We start from the raw sequence: 15,504 nt of genomic DNA on the forward strand, positions 1-15,504 counted from the left end.
TTCTGTCCCTAGGTTTGCCTGTTCTAAACAATTTGCATACATGAATTCCGTGAGATGTTGTCTTTCATGTCTGCCTTCTTTCACTTGGCATAATGTTTTGAGGTCCATCTTCGTTGCGCCGTGAGTCACAACTCCATTCCTTTGTATGACTGAGCACCACACCATCCTGTGTCTTCCATCGTATGCACTGACCACGTTGTCTGTGCTTCCACAGATGGACATTTTGCGGTGCTTCTGAGTTTTGGCCGTTAACAATAATGTTGTGGGAACATCCATGTGCAGGTTTTTGCGTGAACATATGTTTTCACTTCTCCTGAATACACACCTAGCAGTGGAATGAATGAGATCTAATGGTAATTCTCTGTTCAACTTTTTGAGGAACTGCCAGACTCTTTTGCATCCATTTACATTCCCAGTAGTGTGTGAGGCTCCAATTTCCCCCATCTTCCCCAACACTCGTTACTTCTCTTCTATACAGTTATCTATGGGGTGTGAAGCAGCATCTTACTGCAGTTTGATCTGCAGTTCCCTGACAGCAGATGGCGTGAGCATCTTTTTGTGCGCTTGTTGGCCATTTGTAGCAATACATTTTCTTTGAGGAAATATCTCTTCAGACCCTTTGCCGTGGCCCAGAGTTTCCAGAGAGAAGGACTGAAGAACCGCCCAGCAGTTGGAGGCAGCAGCGGGTGGGGCACGAGCTGGCGCACCCTGACCCTCCCCCACCCTCGCCGGGCTGGGGCTGCGGGGGCGGGCTCACGGGGGTTTCCGGGCTGTGGCTGCTGCAGGCCGGCCGAGGTTTCACTTTTGGATCTGAGAAACTTTGGGTTGTGTGCTAGCTCGGCAGCTCCAGGGCAGAGCCCTCCGACCCCAGCCAGCAGCGCGGCCTGGCTTCAGCTCTGTGGGCGCAGGCACGCCACAGTCACGGTCACGGTGAGCTGCTCCCCGCCCCTGTGCGCTGCACCCCACTGCCTGCCCTGGTTCCAGGGTGGGGCTCTCCCTAGTGCTGGGTGGGGGGAGGCCAGCTCCTCTGGGTGGAGACCTGGTCCGGGCACCCTTCTGCGGCTTCCCCAAGCCCCCCAAGGACTCGCAATCCCAGACAGGTCTGGGGAAGCCCCAGGCCTCTGGGAAGGGGGTGCCCTCCCCAGCCCGGCTGGTTTGGGCTTAACTCCAGGTAGGCCCTCTAGGTGCTCCTTGGGCCACTCTCAGACTTCAGACCATCCCTGAAGCTCAGAGGCTTCCTAAGGGCTGGCCCCCGTGCCTGGAGCCCAGATGTCCTGGGTCCTGAGTCAGGCCCACATTGGCTTCTGACCCCTGAAGACAGACTAGTGGCTCACGGAGCTTTGGGCGCAGAGAAAGCCCTGGAGGACACGTCTAGGAGCTGGGGACACTTTGGCTGGGCCTTGCTGTGGGCCTTTGCACCAACTGCCCAGGAAGTGATGGCTTCTGATTCCTCCCCTGCTCTCTGAACACCTCAGCCAGCGGGGGGAGCTGCTACAGCACACAGAGCAGTGGCTTGGGGTCACTCCAAGGCCCCAGCCTTGCCCTGCCCTTCCTCAGTGGCTGCTTTTCGTGAGCAGCCCTAAGCCTTGTTGAAGTGACAAAGGGACAAGAGGCCTTGGTGGGTGGCCAGGGCTGCCCCCCCGCCCCAAGCGCTGAGTCCCAGGGCTTTCTCGGGCTCCATGTGGGCACTCTGATCACAGAACAGCTGGTGTGCGTGGCCTGAGTCCCACTGAGGGCTGTGAATGACGCCCCACCCTGGAGGTGCTCATGGCCCCTTGGAAAGAGGGATTAGTGGATGCCCGGGTGTGCTTCTGCTTGTCTTTGTGTTGGGTGATAGTCAGCAAGCGCCTTCTGCCAGTCAGAGCATCCCAGGACTAGCCAAGCAGGACCGCTTTGGAGGGAAAGAGCTCCCCATCACTGGAGACGTCCAGGCACCTACCTTCCCCCTCTGCCGCCCGCCCTCTTCCAGCCCTGCGGGTGCAAGGCCTGACCCAGCTGCCCTCCTCAGGAGCATGGCATCGGCCTTTGCAAGGGTGGTCAGGAGCGTGGTCCAGGAGCTGGACCACGGGGGGGAGCTCACCCCTGTGGACAGCCTGCAGAGCTCCACCAGCTTCCAGCTCTACTGCCTTTTGGGCAGGAAGTCCTCGAGTTCACGGTTCTGGAAACACCGCTACACACGTGTCAACCTGTCCATCAGGGACATCCTGGAGCCCGACGCCCCAGAGCCAGGTACCCCACTTGGCACTGTCAGAGCCATGGGTCGGGTCGGGGGAGGAGGGGGCAGGCCCGCTGCCACCTGCTCTGGGCCTCTGGGCTCCTGCTTCCAGAGGGCAGGCACTTTTCAGAGGCCCCTCCGCCCGGGGGGAAAGGCGGCGGATGGTGGGATGGGCCTCAGCTCTGGTCTTGCTCCAGCTGTGGAGTGTGGCAACACCTTCCATTTCCACGATGCTATGGATGGGAAGATGCAGGGCAGCGTGGAGCTGGCGGCCCCAGGACAGGGGAAGCTGTCAGGCGGGGCCGCGGTGTCCGGCAGCTCCAGCGCCTCGATGATCGTGTGCACGCTGCGAGTGGCGCCCAACACCTGGGAAGCCATGCATCGAGAGAGGTGAGCCCTGGGGTGGCGGGGCCCTGCCGAAACTGGGCAGTCTCTGGGTCAGGACCTCGGGGCAGCAGGAGTCACAGGGGGTCTCTGCCAGGCTGAGGGAAGTCGCAGAGGCAGGGGCGTGCTGGGACCAGTGGGCAGGGAAGGAGGCTGCAGAGGTCCTGGGGGCCTGCATCCTGCGGGCCAGGGCGGCCAGGCAGGGCCCTAGGGTCAGGGGTCAGACCAAGTCCCACTGCGAGGGGGCTGGGCTGCTGGGGTGGAGCAGACACAGGGACCCTGGGGAGAAGGACCGTTAGCTCAGAGCGGAGACATGAGATTTGATCCCTGGGAGCGGCAGGGAGTGGAGGGAGAGAGCAGCCAGGTGAGCACCCGGCCAACAGGGTGGGCCCCTCCAGAGGTCTTCAGGTGTCCACCCGTCCCCACTGGACCTTGTCTTTTCTTCCTGCACCCCACCCACTCACAAACATTGTCGGGAGCACCAGGGAGGGAATGATGGGTATCCCGTGCCTGGGCATCCACAGAGCTCTTGGTCTCCTCGGCCGTGTCACCGCCCCCAACCCCGATGGCCACAAAGGCTGAGGTCCAGGGAACGGAAGCCCGACCCGTGGCAGGGGGAGGGGAGCGCAGGGTGCACCGCTGCGAGCTCCCCATTGGCCCGCTCACCACAGGCGCCTGCGGCGGCCTGAGCACAAAGTCCTGCAGCAGCTGCGGAATCGTGGGGATGACGTGTTCGTCGTGACCGAGGTGCTGCAGACACAGCAGGAGGCGCAAGTCACCCGGACCCAAAAGCAGGAGGGCTCCGGCCAGTTTGCACTTCCGGGAGCCATGGGCTTGCAGGTGTGCGGGGGCTCGGGCTGGGGAGGCAGAGTGGGCAGACCCCTGCCACCAGCACCCTGTTACGTCTGGCCCCACGACCCAGAGCCCAGTCCTGAGCCCGTATCCATCTGTCAGGGCAGAGGCGAGGGCCACCTGAGCCAGAACAAGATGGTCACCATCCCCGCGGGCAGCATCCTCGCCTTTCGGGTGGCCCAGCTGGTTATTGGCTCTGACTGGGGTGAGCCAGGATCGCGGTGACTTCTGGGGCCCAGACTCCATGGCAGAGAGGCGGAGAGGCCTGGAAGAGCCCCCAGGGGTCACTGGGGGCATCTGGGTCGGGGTGGCCGAGGGTCCCTTGCTCTGGCATTTGGGAGGTTGGGGCACAATGGGGGTACTGCACAGGGGGTCCCAGCTTGGGAGGGAGATGCCAAGTGCCCCGCCAACCTGCTTTCCCACCTCTGCTCCTGTCTGGCTGCCAGACATCCTCTTCTTCCCGGGCAAGAAGCAGACGACCTTCAGGCCACAGCAGGAAGGTGAGGCCTGTGGACCTGGGCAATGGGATGAGCTGATGAGGCATTCTCCTGCCCAGCACAGCACAGCCGGGGGACGCACACACGTGCGCACACACACACACACGCGGGTGACACGGTGACAGGCTGACACCAGCCTGGTTCGACCTTGCTCCCTGTCCCGGGCTGCCAGTACTGGGGTGGTGGTGACAGGCTGTGAGGGCCGAGGGGAGGCCTCAGGCCTCTCTGGCTCGGGGACCCAGCCCTGCGCTGACCAGCCCTGCCTCGTCCAGACTACAGGCCCTCCTACATTGCAGGTGGCCAGCCGCAGCGGTCCTCCCGCCTCGCCTCCACAGAATTCCTCTCTCTCCGCTTCAAGTTCCTGTCGGGTCAGTACCTTCTTGGCCACCCCCCTGGTGGGCTCCCCTTCTGCCCCACTGTGGTCTGCCCTCCATAACCAGGGCTCCCCGGGGCCACGTGGGTACCTGGGCAACAGCAGCCCTGTCCCCACAGATGGGCCCGTGGAGGACCGGTTGGCGACCACCGAAGGCTTCCAGGGCCTGCAGGCAGAAGTGGAGGCTTGGGCCGTGGGCCTGGAGGGCTTGTCCAGGGAGCCTTGTGGGCAGCTGCTGGGGGCCCTCGGGCAGGTGCTGCGGGACGAGGCCGCCCTGCAAGCCCTGGATGAGTCGGTGAGAGAGCTGAGTGGGGCGTGGGGGACGTGCAGGGGTGGTGGGTGGGTGGGGGGCGAGCTGGGGCGGGGTGGGGCGGGCAGAGCTGGTGCCTGCGCCCCGCACCCGCGCTCACCCGCCCGCCCCACGCCCTTACCCCCAGCTGGAGCACGGCCTGCGTGGCGGGCGTTTGGAGCCTCGGGATGGTCCGGTGGGTGCTGTCCTCGAGTGCCTGGTGTTCTCCTCCAGAAGGCTGGAAAAGAGACTTGCCGGCCCCGTCTTCTACCTGCTGCAAGCTCTAGCTGGTGAGGGGCTCCGGGGGTGGGACAGGCAGGGAGCAGGAATGTGGGCTTCCCTAGCTGGCCTTCCAGAACCCCTCTCACCCAAGGTCTCTCCCCAGTGCTGAGTGCAACCCAGCACGTGCTGCTGGCTGAGGTGCTGGAGATGGGGGCCCTGTCAGGGGCGTTCAAACTGGTGAGTGGGCCCAGCTTGTAGGGGAGGGGCTGTGCCGGAGGTGCGGACCCAGTGCATCTGGGCTGAGGTGGTGTGGATGGTGCCAGAAGCCTGGGGGCCCCTCTGACAACCTCCCACCCTGTTCTGCCAGGTGGAGAGCCTTTTGGAGCAGAGCACCCCATGGCAGGAGCGCAGGGCCGTGTCCCTGCCGCAAGAGCTCCTGGGGAGCAGCTGGGGCTCAGAGGCACCCACCTGGGTCCTGCTGGAGGAGTGTGGCCTTGAGCCACAGGTGGGCGCCCCCCAGGTGTGCTGGAAACCGGAGGCCCAGGGCTGTGCGAACGCGCTTTACGCCTGCCTCGCACTGCTATTCAGGCTGAGCCGGCTCTGTTAGCCTGCAGCCTGCCCGCAGGGCAGCTCTCTAGTCGGGGCAGAGCTCATGCCCACCCAGCTGCCAGGAGCCACACCCAGCCATGTGGGCAGCTCCCCACAAGGCCTGGGAGTTGAGGAAAGACAATAAATGTGATGAACAAAGGGAAGATGCTCACTGAGCTTTCGAGGGGCCCTATGTCAGGGGTCGGGCAGCGACGGGGATGGTGCCTCATATGGGGAGGGGCCTGGGGGCTGAGAGCGGGCATCTCTCCCGTGGGGCTGCACCGGATCACTCCAGAGTGAGCAGCCCCATGGCCGGGCTCCTGGCGCCCTCCCCCAGCCGGCTGGCCTGGAAAGAACGGGTCGGGGCGATTCCAGCCCCCAAGATGGTTCTGTCTGCCTCAGGGAACTTGAGAACGTACTGATGCAGGGAGCGGGGGCTGTCCTTGCCCTCCGGGGCGCAGAGAGGACAGAGAAAAGGTGTACGGACAGGCACACAGATCTGCACTCCTGGGGCTGCACTGGGGCCCCAGGGAAGTGACCCGAACCAGAGAAACTGGCCTTTGGGGTGTGTCTCATCCAAATTAATTCGCTCAAAGGTAAGAGTCTCTCGAGAGGAGGCCTCTGGGCCCCTGAGTCGCAGTCCCTGGGCCTTCGGCAGGGCTCAGAGCCTCCCTGGACCGGGGTGCCTGAGCCTCCCTGGGGCGTGGGGGCGGGGGTGGAATGGCCCCACGTGCAAGGAGAGATAGTAAATGATTCAGCCAAGGAGTTATTCTCATCTTGGAGCTTGAACAGCCAGGAGAAATTTGCCTCTCCCCGTGGGAGCCAGTCTGCCATCCTCCGCTTGGCGGAAGGCGGGGGAAGCCGCACTCCCCTCCTGTCAGGCTCACGCTGCCCTGCAGCCTCAGGACTGGCTAAAGAGAAGGGATGATCGGCCCTGCCGTGGTTGGGACATTAACCCCCGAGAAAACTCAGGATCGAGGCCAACAGTAAAATTAATATTAAAACAGAGGGTTTCGGTCTTCCCTGGTGGCACAGTGGTTAAGAATCCGCCTGCCAATGCAGGCGACGCGGGTTCGAGCCCTGGTCTGGGAAGATCCCACATGCTGCGGAGCAACGAAACCCGTGCGCCACAACTACTGAGCCTGCGCTCTAGAGCCCGCGAGCCACAACTACTGAGCCCGCGTGCCTAGAGCCCGTGCTCCACAACAAAGAGAAGCCACCACATGAGAAGCCCGCGCACTGCAACGAAGACCCAGTGCAGCCAAAAATAAATAAATAAATAAATTTATAATTAAAAAAAAAAACAAAACCAGAGGGTTCCCCAAACATCCCAGATCCTGGTACAGAAACTGCTAGAAGGGACCTCCCTGGTGGCCCAGTGGGTGAGACTCTGTGCTCCCAAGGCAGGGGGCCCGGGTTCGATCCCTGGTCGGGAAACCAGATCCTGCGTGCGTGCCGCAGCTAAAAGGTCCTACATGCCGCGACAAAGATCACGAGCGCCGGACTAAGACCTGGTGCAGCCTAAATCGATAAATAAATGTTTAAAAAAGCAAACAGAAACCCCTAGAAATCTACCCCTCACACAGGGAGAGGAGAAGCCGACACCCCTCAAGCCTGTTTGTGTTCACCAGGGCCCACGCCCCTCCTTTGGGAACCACATTAGGGGGACGGGACTGGAAGAGCCTGGGCAGCCTGGACACCCAACCAGCGGCGCTCGCCTGGGAGCGGGGCCACGGCAGCACTGAGGCACCTGGAGCCCCCTGAGGGCCCCAGCAGAGCAGTCCCCGAGAAGGGCCACACTCCCAGGACAAAGCAACAGGCTCTGAGTGAACCCAACACCTGGCAAGCAGGGAGTCTAGCAGGGCTTCCGGCGATGGGGCAGGGGACCACGGCAAGGCAGCCTTGCACACAAGACTGATCATGTAAGAGAAGCCTGCGCTCCAACTGGCCTGCTACAGGGAGGAGTACGGGCTCCCAGGCCTAAGAAGCCCAGGCATCACGGAGGTGTCGCGAGAAGAGGGGGGGTGCTGCCTGCCCGAGCCCTCATCTGAGGCTGTGCTCTCCTTTCCAGTGGGCATCACTGTGGGGGTTGCCACTAGCCTGCCCAGCTGTGCTCTGCAGTGGGACAAGCGTGTGCCTGGTGGGGGAAATGGGCATCCAATGCTCACCCAGCTTCTGGCTCCTCGGCTGCAAGCAGTGGGGGCCAGGCTTGCTTCTGCCCAGGGGGGCTGCCACTGAGGTCCACCAGGCTCCTGCTGAGCCCAGGCCCAGACCCAGACCAAGTCGGGCGGCTGTGAGGGTGCTCCTCGTGGGCCCCACCTGCAGCCATGGAAGCTGAGGAGGGACCCCCAGGCCTGGGAGCTGGAGCCTCCTTGATGGGTGACAGGCTGAAGAACCCCCTGAGGACATTCCCACCAACCTCCCTTCCTTCCGTCCTCCTCTCCTTCACGGGCATCTGACAGCCTCCTGGCCTCTCCAGCGTGTACCCCGATATATTTCTTGTAGCTTAATCCAGTTTGGGCATCTGCTTTGGAGAAGCCGAACCAATACCCCAAACCACGCCCCAGGCTTCACACAGACCAGTGCCCTCGGCCCGAGCCTCCCCTGCCCTGGGAATGACCTACGAGGAGACCCCAACCCCTTCCTGCTGAGCCCCGGCCCCATTGGCTCGGCATGCGTAGGCCCAAAGCACAGCTTCTCAGCTCAGGGTGGAACCCGCCTGGCCGTCCGCCCACCCCGGAGCTGACCCAAACTCCTGGCTACGTGCTGTCTTCCTTGTAATCTTAGCCCGAGCCCGATCTCAGACCAGGCCCAGCGCATCAGAACCCAGCCTTGGCCCAGACCCGGGCCCCAGACAGACGCTGAACCCCTAGGATCCGTGTGTTTATTTTAAACGCTTTCCACAGGGATGGGCAGGACCCCAGCTTCCAAGAGGCCGTGTGGGTTGAGGCCTCCTCCTCTGAGGAGGCAGCACTGGGGGGGCCCTGAAAGGGCAAGAGGACACCTCAAGGTGGGTACTCCAGGTGGAGGAAGCCGCCCGTCCAGGGTCTGGATGGATTGGGTCACAGCCTCGGAGCCGTCCTGAGGGGCCTCTTCCCCACACGTCCAGTCACGCCTCCATTCACCCCTGAGCAGGGTGCTGAGGTGCCGGCGCGACAGCTCAGCCTAGTGGGGTGCGAATGCTGGCAGCCCACACCTGAGCCCGCAGGTGTCATCTCAGGCCTGTGCTGTCCAGTGGGGAGGTCGGGGACAGCTTCCAGAGAAGGCCCAGGTGGGGTCTGACACGGTAGGTGCGGGGGAGGGGCAGGAACGGGGCCAGGCTGTGGGGCAGCGGGTGTGGACAGGAGGACAGATCAGTGCTTCTTGGCCAGGAACCTCAGAACCTCAGGCCAGGACATGGCCAGCCAGGAGTGGAGCACGTGACGAGGGGTGATGGGCTGCTGGGGCGGCCGGGAGGGCCCAGGCAGAGGGCGGCCTATCACGGCGCCGGCTCCCAGGGCTGTGTCAGCTTCACAGTGGCCCCCACCAGGCCTCGGCCCGGGAGGTCAGGTGTCATCCAGGCATGGGGCTGAGGGGGGACAGATGGACCCAGGGGTGTACGAGGCAAGAGGCTGAGGGCGAAATGGTGCTCCGTCAGAAGGTGCGTGCCCCCCTCTAGGTCGCAGGGCTGTCTGGGGGGGTGAGCTCCCGGAGAGGGGTCTTTGTGTGCAACACGCCTTGCGTGGCTCCGGGGGGCAGGCATTGGTGCCCAGCACCGAGCCCAGGGTGCCCCTCAAGAGGGGGCCTCTTCTGCAGATGTGCCCCTGCCAAGACTGGCCGCAGAGCGGTGGGCTGCCAGACAGCACCCCGGCTCCCACCCGGAAGGCGGGCCAGTCGGGCTCAGCCTGGTCCTCAGCAGCCCCAGGGGCCAGCGGGGCTCCGGTGGTGCTGGAACTGGCTGTCTCTGTAGACTGGTAAGGGCCGGGCAGGGTGGGCGCGGCGCCGGCCCGGGCAGGGAAGGCGCAGGAGGAACCCACGGCAGGGAGGGTGCTGCGCCTGAGCCCGCAGCACCACCTGCTGGGTGGACGCTTGTGCCGCTGCTACCACAGTGGGCTCAGGGTCACTCTGCAGCTGCCCCGGGTCTGTGGGGGACAGGGCAGTTCATGGCGCGGGAGGGCCCCAGGGCCCCAGCTCTCCATCCATCCATTCCCATCCGCTCCGCCCTAGCGCCCACCACCTTTCCGGAACCCCATGCCCCGGTGAGTCGGGTCCTCACCCTGGAACAGATCGTCTAGCAGGTCCTGGTTGATGCGGCTGGGGCTTGCGTGATGGACCAGGAAGCCTGGACCAAAGCAAACCCTGAGTGCTGGCCCCCTGCCCACAGCAGGGAGGGGCTGGCCCAGCTCCCAGAGCCCTAGGTGCAAGGGACAGTGTGACACCAGGACTGCCTTACCCACGAGCACCACAGCTGCCCAGCGCAGGGAGTCCTGTGGGCTCCGCAGGTAGCCCTGGGTCTGGCTCAGGAAGCGGGGCACGTGACTCGGGTACCCCTGAACCTGGGGACAGAAGGGCTCATGGCAGGACAGGAGGGCCAATTCTGCATGGGAAGGAGGCCGCAGAGGTGAGTCCAGGGGCTGAGGGCCCTGGGGATCCCCCGGGACATGGCATCAGGACCTGAGGCTTTAGATCTGCCACCACCTTGACTGCAAGGGTGGGAAGACTCAGTTTGGGGGGAGTGGCCCTGGTGTATATTGGACTCATCATTGTCACTGTCCTCCCCCAACTGACCAGGCGGTGGCAGATGCGGCTTAGGGCCTCAGGGCTGTTGCAGTGGGCCACGGTGACCATCTCCTCCAGTAGGCCCCAGCGCAGGGCCTGGTCACAGAGGGTCAGGGTCCACTCTGAGCTCTGGAACAGGGGAAGGCAGCAAGGTTAGGAGTCCAGAAAGTGGCAAGAAATGGCCTGGGAGGGGGGAGGTGGCCAGGATGAGGGGTGGAGGCGCAGGCGGCCCAGGAAAGACCAGGAACCTGGCTGCGCATGTCACCTGCACCTGAGGTCCTGGGAGAAGTCCCCGACCTGTAATCTTTGGAGAGGCAGCTGTCGTGGGAATGGGTGGGGCTGGATGGAGACAGCCATGGGACAGTCTTGGGGGGACTGACCTCATTGGTGTCCCGGCTGGGGTCATACAGTCGCAACAGCAGCGGCACGAGACTCTGCAGCACCAGCTTCCGCAGGGGGCCGCGGAGCCCCACCCGGAGCCCGCCCCAGCCGCGCCGCACCAGCGTCCCGAGGAGCCCGACTGCCGAGGCGCGGACCGAGTCCCGGGCCTGCATAGCAGGGCGCGGTCAGGGCGGAACCAGCAGGGAGAGGGTGTCCGGAGGGCTGCCGTCTGGGGGCATGATCTGGGGGCCAGGAGCGGGGCCTGGTTGGGGAACCCTGGGAGAGCCTGGGGAGGGGGTGGTGACGGCGGGAGGGGCGGGGCCGGAGGGGCGAGCTCACGTCTTCCAGAAGCGGTGGGAGGAGCGGTCCCAGCTCCGCGCCCAGGAGCCGCACCGGCGCCCGCGGCCGCATCAGGATCCTCCGCAGCGTCCCCAGTGCGGTGCCCACGAGCCGCGCGTCACCCTCGCCCAGGGCGCCCTGGAGCGCGGGCAGCAGCGTGCTCACGTGACGCACCTGCAGGGACGGGGACTCGTGGGAGACCCCTCGCAGACCCCACCCAGACCCCGCCCAGTCCTGCCCCTCACCTTCCTGCGGTTCAGCGCCAGGTGGCCGAGGCCCAGCAGGCCCAGCCAGTGCACGGTGGGCTCGGGGTCGCTCTGCCAAGCGCAGAGCCGCTCCAGGATGACCTCCTCCCGCAGAAGCCGTGTGGTGGGCCGGCTCTGCAACAGCTGGGCGGGGGGGACACAGGGTCAGCACGCTCGCGTTCCCGTGCCGGCCCGGCCGCTTAGGGGCCAAGTCCATGGTCACCCCTCACCACCCATCCTGGAAGCGGGCTCACTCCGCTGAAGAAGGCCATAGCCGTGAGGCGCTGTGCGTCTTCCGCGCCGCGCAGCTGGAGCAGCAAGTCCGCGAACAGGCCTCGCAGGTGGCGGTCGGCGTGCGCCACCATGGCACTGTCATGAGGCGGAAATGGGAGCTCTCCCTCCGCGTCCGGCCTCGCCCCTCACGAAGCCTCTACCCAACAACCCCCATGCCCCTGCCTCTTATCCCACACCCCTGCCCTGCACCTGGCCAGCAGCAGGACACCCTCCAGGTGGGTGTGGGCTCCCACCAGTCTTCTCCAGCGTCCAGCCTGCTCCATGCACGTGACCACCATGCAGCAGCCATCCCCAGTGAACAGGGCCTTCAAGGCCTCCACTGTGCAGCTGTGGGGGGGGGCAGCAGACGAATGGGCAGTGAGGGCCAGGAGGGCACTGGCCCAGCCCTCACTCCCCCCAGTGTGCACCCCTCACCTGGCGTGGCTGTACGGTAGCCCTTGGTGGGATGGGGCCCAAACCTCGGGGATGTCAGTGGGGCATGGGTCCCGGGCCAGCTCATGTAGCTGTGCGACCAGCACAGGAGAGGATGCAGGTAGAAGCCCCGCGTGGCACCCACGCAGCCGGACACAGCCAGCCTCTCCCCAAGGGCACGAGTGGCCTATGGAACAAGGGGCTCATTCAGGCTCAGACACTGCAGACAGGGCGAGGACAAAGCCTCTATGCTCGAGAGACGTTATGGATGGGTGTGACTCAGGTGAGAGCCTGCTGCCCCCAAACCCCTGAGCCCAGACTCTCCTGTCCCCTTGGGCCAGGGCCAGGGGAGTCCCTGGCAATGCCACCTACCGCCAGTGCCTCCAGCTGGCATCTGGCCGAGCCCTTTAGCACCCACAGCAGCTGCACCAGCACCTGCCCATTCACACGCTGGTTCTGGCTCAGGCCACGCCAAAGCTCGGCTGCCGCCCTGGGGGCACGGGGCGTGTGAGCCAGGGCCTGGCGCTGGGATGAGGGGCGTCTCCAGGTCAGGGAGGCGGCCACTGGGACTCCAGCAGGAGGAGGGGCAGGTAATCAACCCCGCAATCCCAGAGAAACAAAATAAGTGGCATCTGTGCAGAGACCACAACGGAGCCAAGTCTGCAGGATCAGCTGCCCGGCGGGACCACGCAGACCCTGTTTGGCCAGTAGCGGTGAGACAGGCCTGGCATCACGAACAATCACCGTGGAGAGTAAAGCCACAGGTAGCTCTCCTGGGGCAGACTCACCAAAGAGCCATGGGCGCCGGGGTGCAGCAGCCACCTGGCTTGCTCGGAAGCACACCCCGCCGGGCTGGGCTGCAGGAGAGGCCTGGAGAGAGAAGGCAGGCCCCAAGCCTGGAACCCGGCACTGAGGACCCTCAGTGGGTGAGAGGCAGGAGCGGAAGGCAGGGAAGGCCCTGCCCCGCTCTGACCCACCCCACCCTGGGCCAGTCTCCACAACAAGCCGGAAAGGGGAGGGAAGCTGCGTCGGGGCCGGGGGTGGGGGGGGGGGGGATGCGGCGTCTGGCGGGGCGGGGCGGGTTACCGGTCTGGGGACAGTGAGCGCGGCAGCAGTGCACACACCACGGCCCGACAGTGCTCCAGGGCCAGTGTGCTCAGCACCTGCAGGGCCGCCCGCTGGGGCCTCCACTCCGCCAGGCTGGGCACCTGTGCCAGCGGCCCTCGCACAAGGCCGTGCACCTGGCGTGGAGGGGCGGACGTCAGTGGTCCAGTCTCCGTGACCCCTGCACGTTATCCTCAGTACCCCGACCAAGCAGCTGCGGCCTGAAGGGGGCTGCTCCCTCTAGCCCCCAACCCTGGAGGGGACCAGGCGGGAGACTCCAAGGGCAGGGAGGGGACGGGGGCTAACCTGGTCCTCCAGCCGCTCCCCCCGGGCCTCCAGGGCTGAGGACAGGGTGAGTGCTGTCGCCTGCGTTCCCGCAAAGCCAGCCTCGTCCAGACAGGCAGCCGTGTACGACGCCAGGTCTGCGAGGGCCCCCTCTTCCAAGGAACTCTGGGGAGTCTGGGAGTGGGGGCAAGGGGAGACTATGAGACCCCCTTGCCTCTCCCACTCTCCTCCTCCCCACCCCGTCCCAGCTCTTGACAAAACCCCCATGCCTTTCTGTTTTTTCCCAGCTCCGTCCCCCTTTACCCCCCAGGCATCCCTCCTGCTCACCAGACAAAGACCGGGTCCCTCAGGGGCTGGCTCCTGGGCAGGAGGCTGGGAGAAGGGCTCACTGCCAGCTGGGGAAATGGCGGCTGCCCGCCCAGGCTCTACCCTGCGTTCAAGCTCAGGTTCGGGCTGAGGGCCGGTGGAAAGGGGTCCCGGGGGCTGCCCCTGGCTGGCCCGGATCCCTTCAGCCAGAGCCGTCAGGGTTAGGGCTCCCACGGGAGCCCCCTGGGCCCAGTCCCACGCGCCCCCAGCCATGGCCGCCGCACACACTGAGCTGCTCAGCCGGGCTCAGCCTCCAGCACCTGGCACTGGTCCTCCCAGAAGCCGTGCCCAGGCCTGACCTAGAAGCAGGCCCCAGGCAGGCGGGCCCAGGGACAGACGTGGCAGCAGGTGGGTGCATGTGCGTGTGCATGCTCTGTGGGGACGGGAGGTCGGGGAGCCACACGAGGGTGTCCCCAGGTGTGGTGCCCGCAGGGGCTTTTTGAAGGGTCTTCCCGCCCAGACTGTTGTTGGTGAGTGGCCAGCCTAGGCTCTGCCCAGCAGGACCCGGGAAAAGGGCAAGGTCCCTGGGAGACAGTGGATCTGCAAGGGGGGCGGGGGGAAGGGTCCCTGACCCTGACTTCCGACCCGTCTGGGCAGGGAATCCTGGGCAGGTGTAGACAGCTCTGAGGAGGCCCCAGCACGTTTTAGAAGTCTGGGCCCAGCCCTGAGCTGAGGCCTCGCCTGATTCAGCCCTAAAGAAGCAGTCAGGTCCAGGCTGCGCTTGCGGCCGGGGGCTGGGCTCTCCTCTCTGCATCCTGACCCGACCGGACATCCTGGGCATGGGGATGATTCGGAGCAGCCCTGGGGGGGAGCCGGAAGCAAGAGGAGCTGCCCTGTGCCTCCCAGGTGCCCTTGCAGGTGACTGACATCACTGGATGGATCACGGTGGGTGGGGGGGAGTGTCTGGGTCCTGGCACTGAGGAAGTGTAAAGCTCAGAAGTGGTGAGCTGTGGGTACCTGGGGCCTGGTGCGTGTCCTGATGTGTGTGTGGCGGCGGCGGGCGGAGTCTGTGTCTCTCTCCAAGCCTCCTGCTCCCCAGGGCTGGCCTGACCGGGCCTCTGCCCCAAATCCCCGCTGTCGCCCTCACCCAGCAGCGCAGCGGCCACTGCCCAGCCTGGTCCAGGGGAGCCAGAAGAGCTGGTCTGGCCAAATACCTGGGCAGGCAGAAGTGCTCCGGGAAGCACCCTGGACAGTCGGCACTCCCCCTCGTCCTGGCCTGCTTGTGTCCCCCGCCCAGGTAGGAGAAGCCCAGGCCCCGCCCTCTGTCCCGCAGGGCCTCCAACCTCTCCTGAGTGGCTCCTCCGGAGGCAAAGCCGGTGGAGACCCGACGAGCCTGCTCGCACAGGGGCAGGGCCAGCCCAGGCCCCTGGCCAGGTGCCCAGAGCTGAGCCGGTCCCTGCTCCCTCACCTCCACCAGCTCTAGTGCAGGCAGGCCCCGAGCCCTCCTCTCCTTTCCCAGGACTGCAGGGGCGGGAGCTGGGTCCCCAAGGCCCAGGCCTAGTCCGTGCCGTGACAGACGCCAGGGCCGACAGGGAGCCAGATGGGTGGGGCCCAGGGGTACAGGGTCCCACAGAGCTGGCAGCAGCAGTGGCAGGGGACACCCAGGCCTCTCCTTGGCTGGGGAAGCTTGAGGCGTCCACCGAGCCTGCCCCGCCCGGGGGGCAACCCGGAGCCCCGCCGTCTGGGCTGGATCCCCAGCCCGCCTCGGGCCTCCAGCATGGAGCGGTCTTCCAGTAACCAACCCCCCCAGCTCCTAGTTGGGCACCAAAGCCCCCTCCCTTTCCCCACAGCCCTGCTCTGTCCTGCCCGGATCTGCTCCTACAGTCCAGCTCCCCAGGCCTCAGATACCGACCCCCACCCCACCAGCCTTAGCCGACCTCAGGCCTCAGCACGGGGCTGCC

The 15,504-nt window shown here is 65.2% G+C and overlaps 2 protein-coding genes across 2 annotated transcripts; one reads left to right on the plus strand and one right to left on the minus strand.

The window, feature by feature from the left end:
* The first annotated feature begins 823 nt into the window (after nt 1–823).
* GSDMD (gasdermin D) lies at nt 824–5,569 on the plus strand. The gene is made up of 11 exons (XM_082858614.1): nt 824–930; nt 2,009–2,229; nt 2,413–2,605; nt 3,271–3,439; nt 3,554–3,656; nt 3,898–3,951; nt 4,221–4,316; nt 4,441–4,616; nt 4,759–4,900; nt 4,996–5,069; nt 5,200–5,569. The coding sequence occupies exons 2-11, from the start codon at nt 2,013–2,015 to the stop codon at nt 5,437–5,439; spliced, it is 1,464 nt and encodes a 487-aa protein (XP_082714740.1). The 5' UTR covers nt 824–930; nt 2,009–2,012; the 3' UTR covers nt 5,440–5,569.
* Nucleotides 5,570–9,299: 3,730 nt separating this feature from the next.
* On the minus strand, nt 9,300–13,943 carry MROH6 (maestro heat like repeat family member 6; the record flags this gene model as incomplete). The annotated part of the gene is given in 16 exon segments (XM_082858386.1): nt 9,300–9,311; nt 9,315–9,541; nt 9,676–9,741; nt 9,853–9,955; nt 10,188–10,307; nt 10,559–10,726; nt 10,899–11,072; nt 11,144–11,287; nt 11,398–11,512; nt 11,627–11,764; nt 11,852–11,957; nt 11,960–12,035; nt 12,221–12,338; nt 12,935–13,089; nt 13,259–13,411; nt 13,565–13,943. Coding segments are annotated over 16 exon segments (2,127 nt in total). The 5' UTR covers nt 13,817–13,943.
* Between the last annotated feature and the right edge of the window lie 1,561 nt (nt 13,944–15,504).

The sequence above is a fragment of the Leucopleurus acutus genome, assembly GCF_964270905.1.
Source record: "Leucopleurus acutus genome assembly, chromosome: 17".
Lineage (NCBI taxonomy): Eukaryota > Metazoa > Chordata > Mammalia > Artiodactyla > Delphinidae > Leucopleurus > Leucopleurus acutus.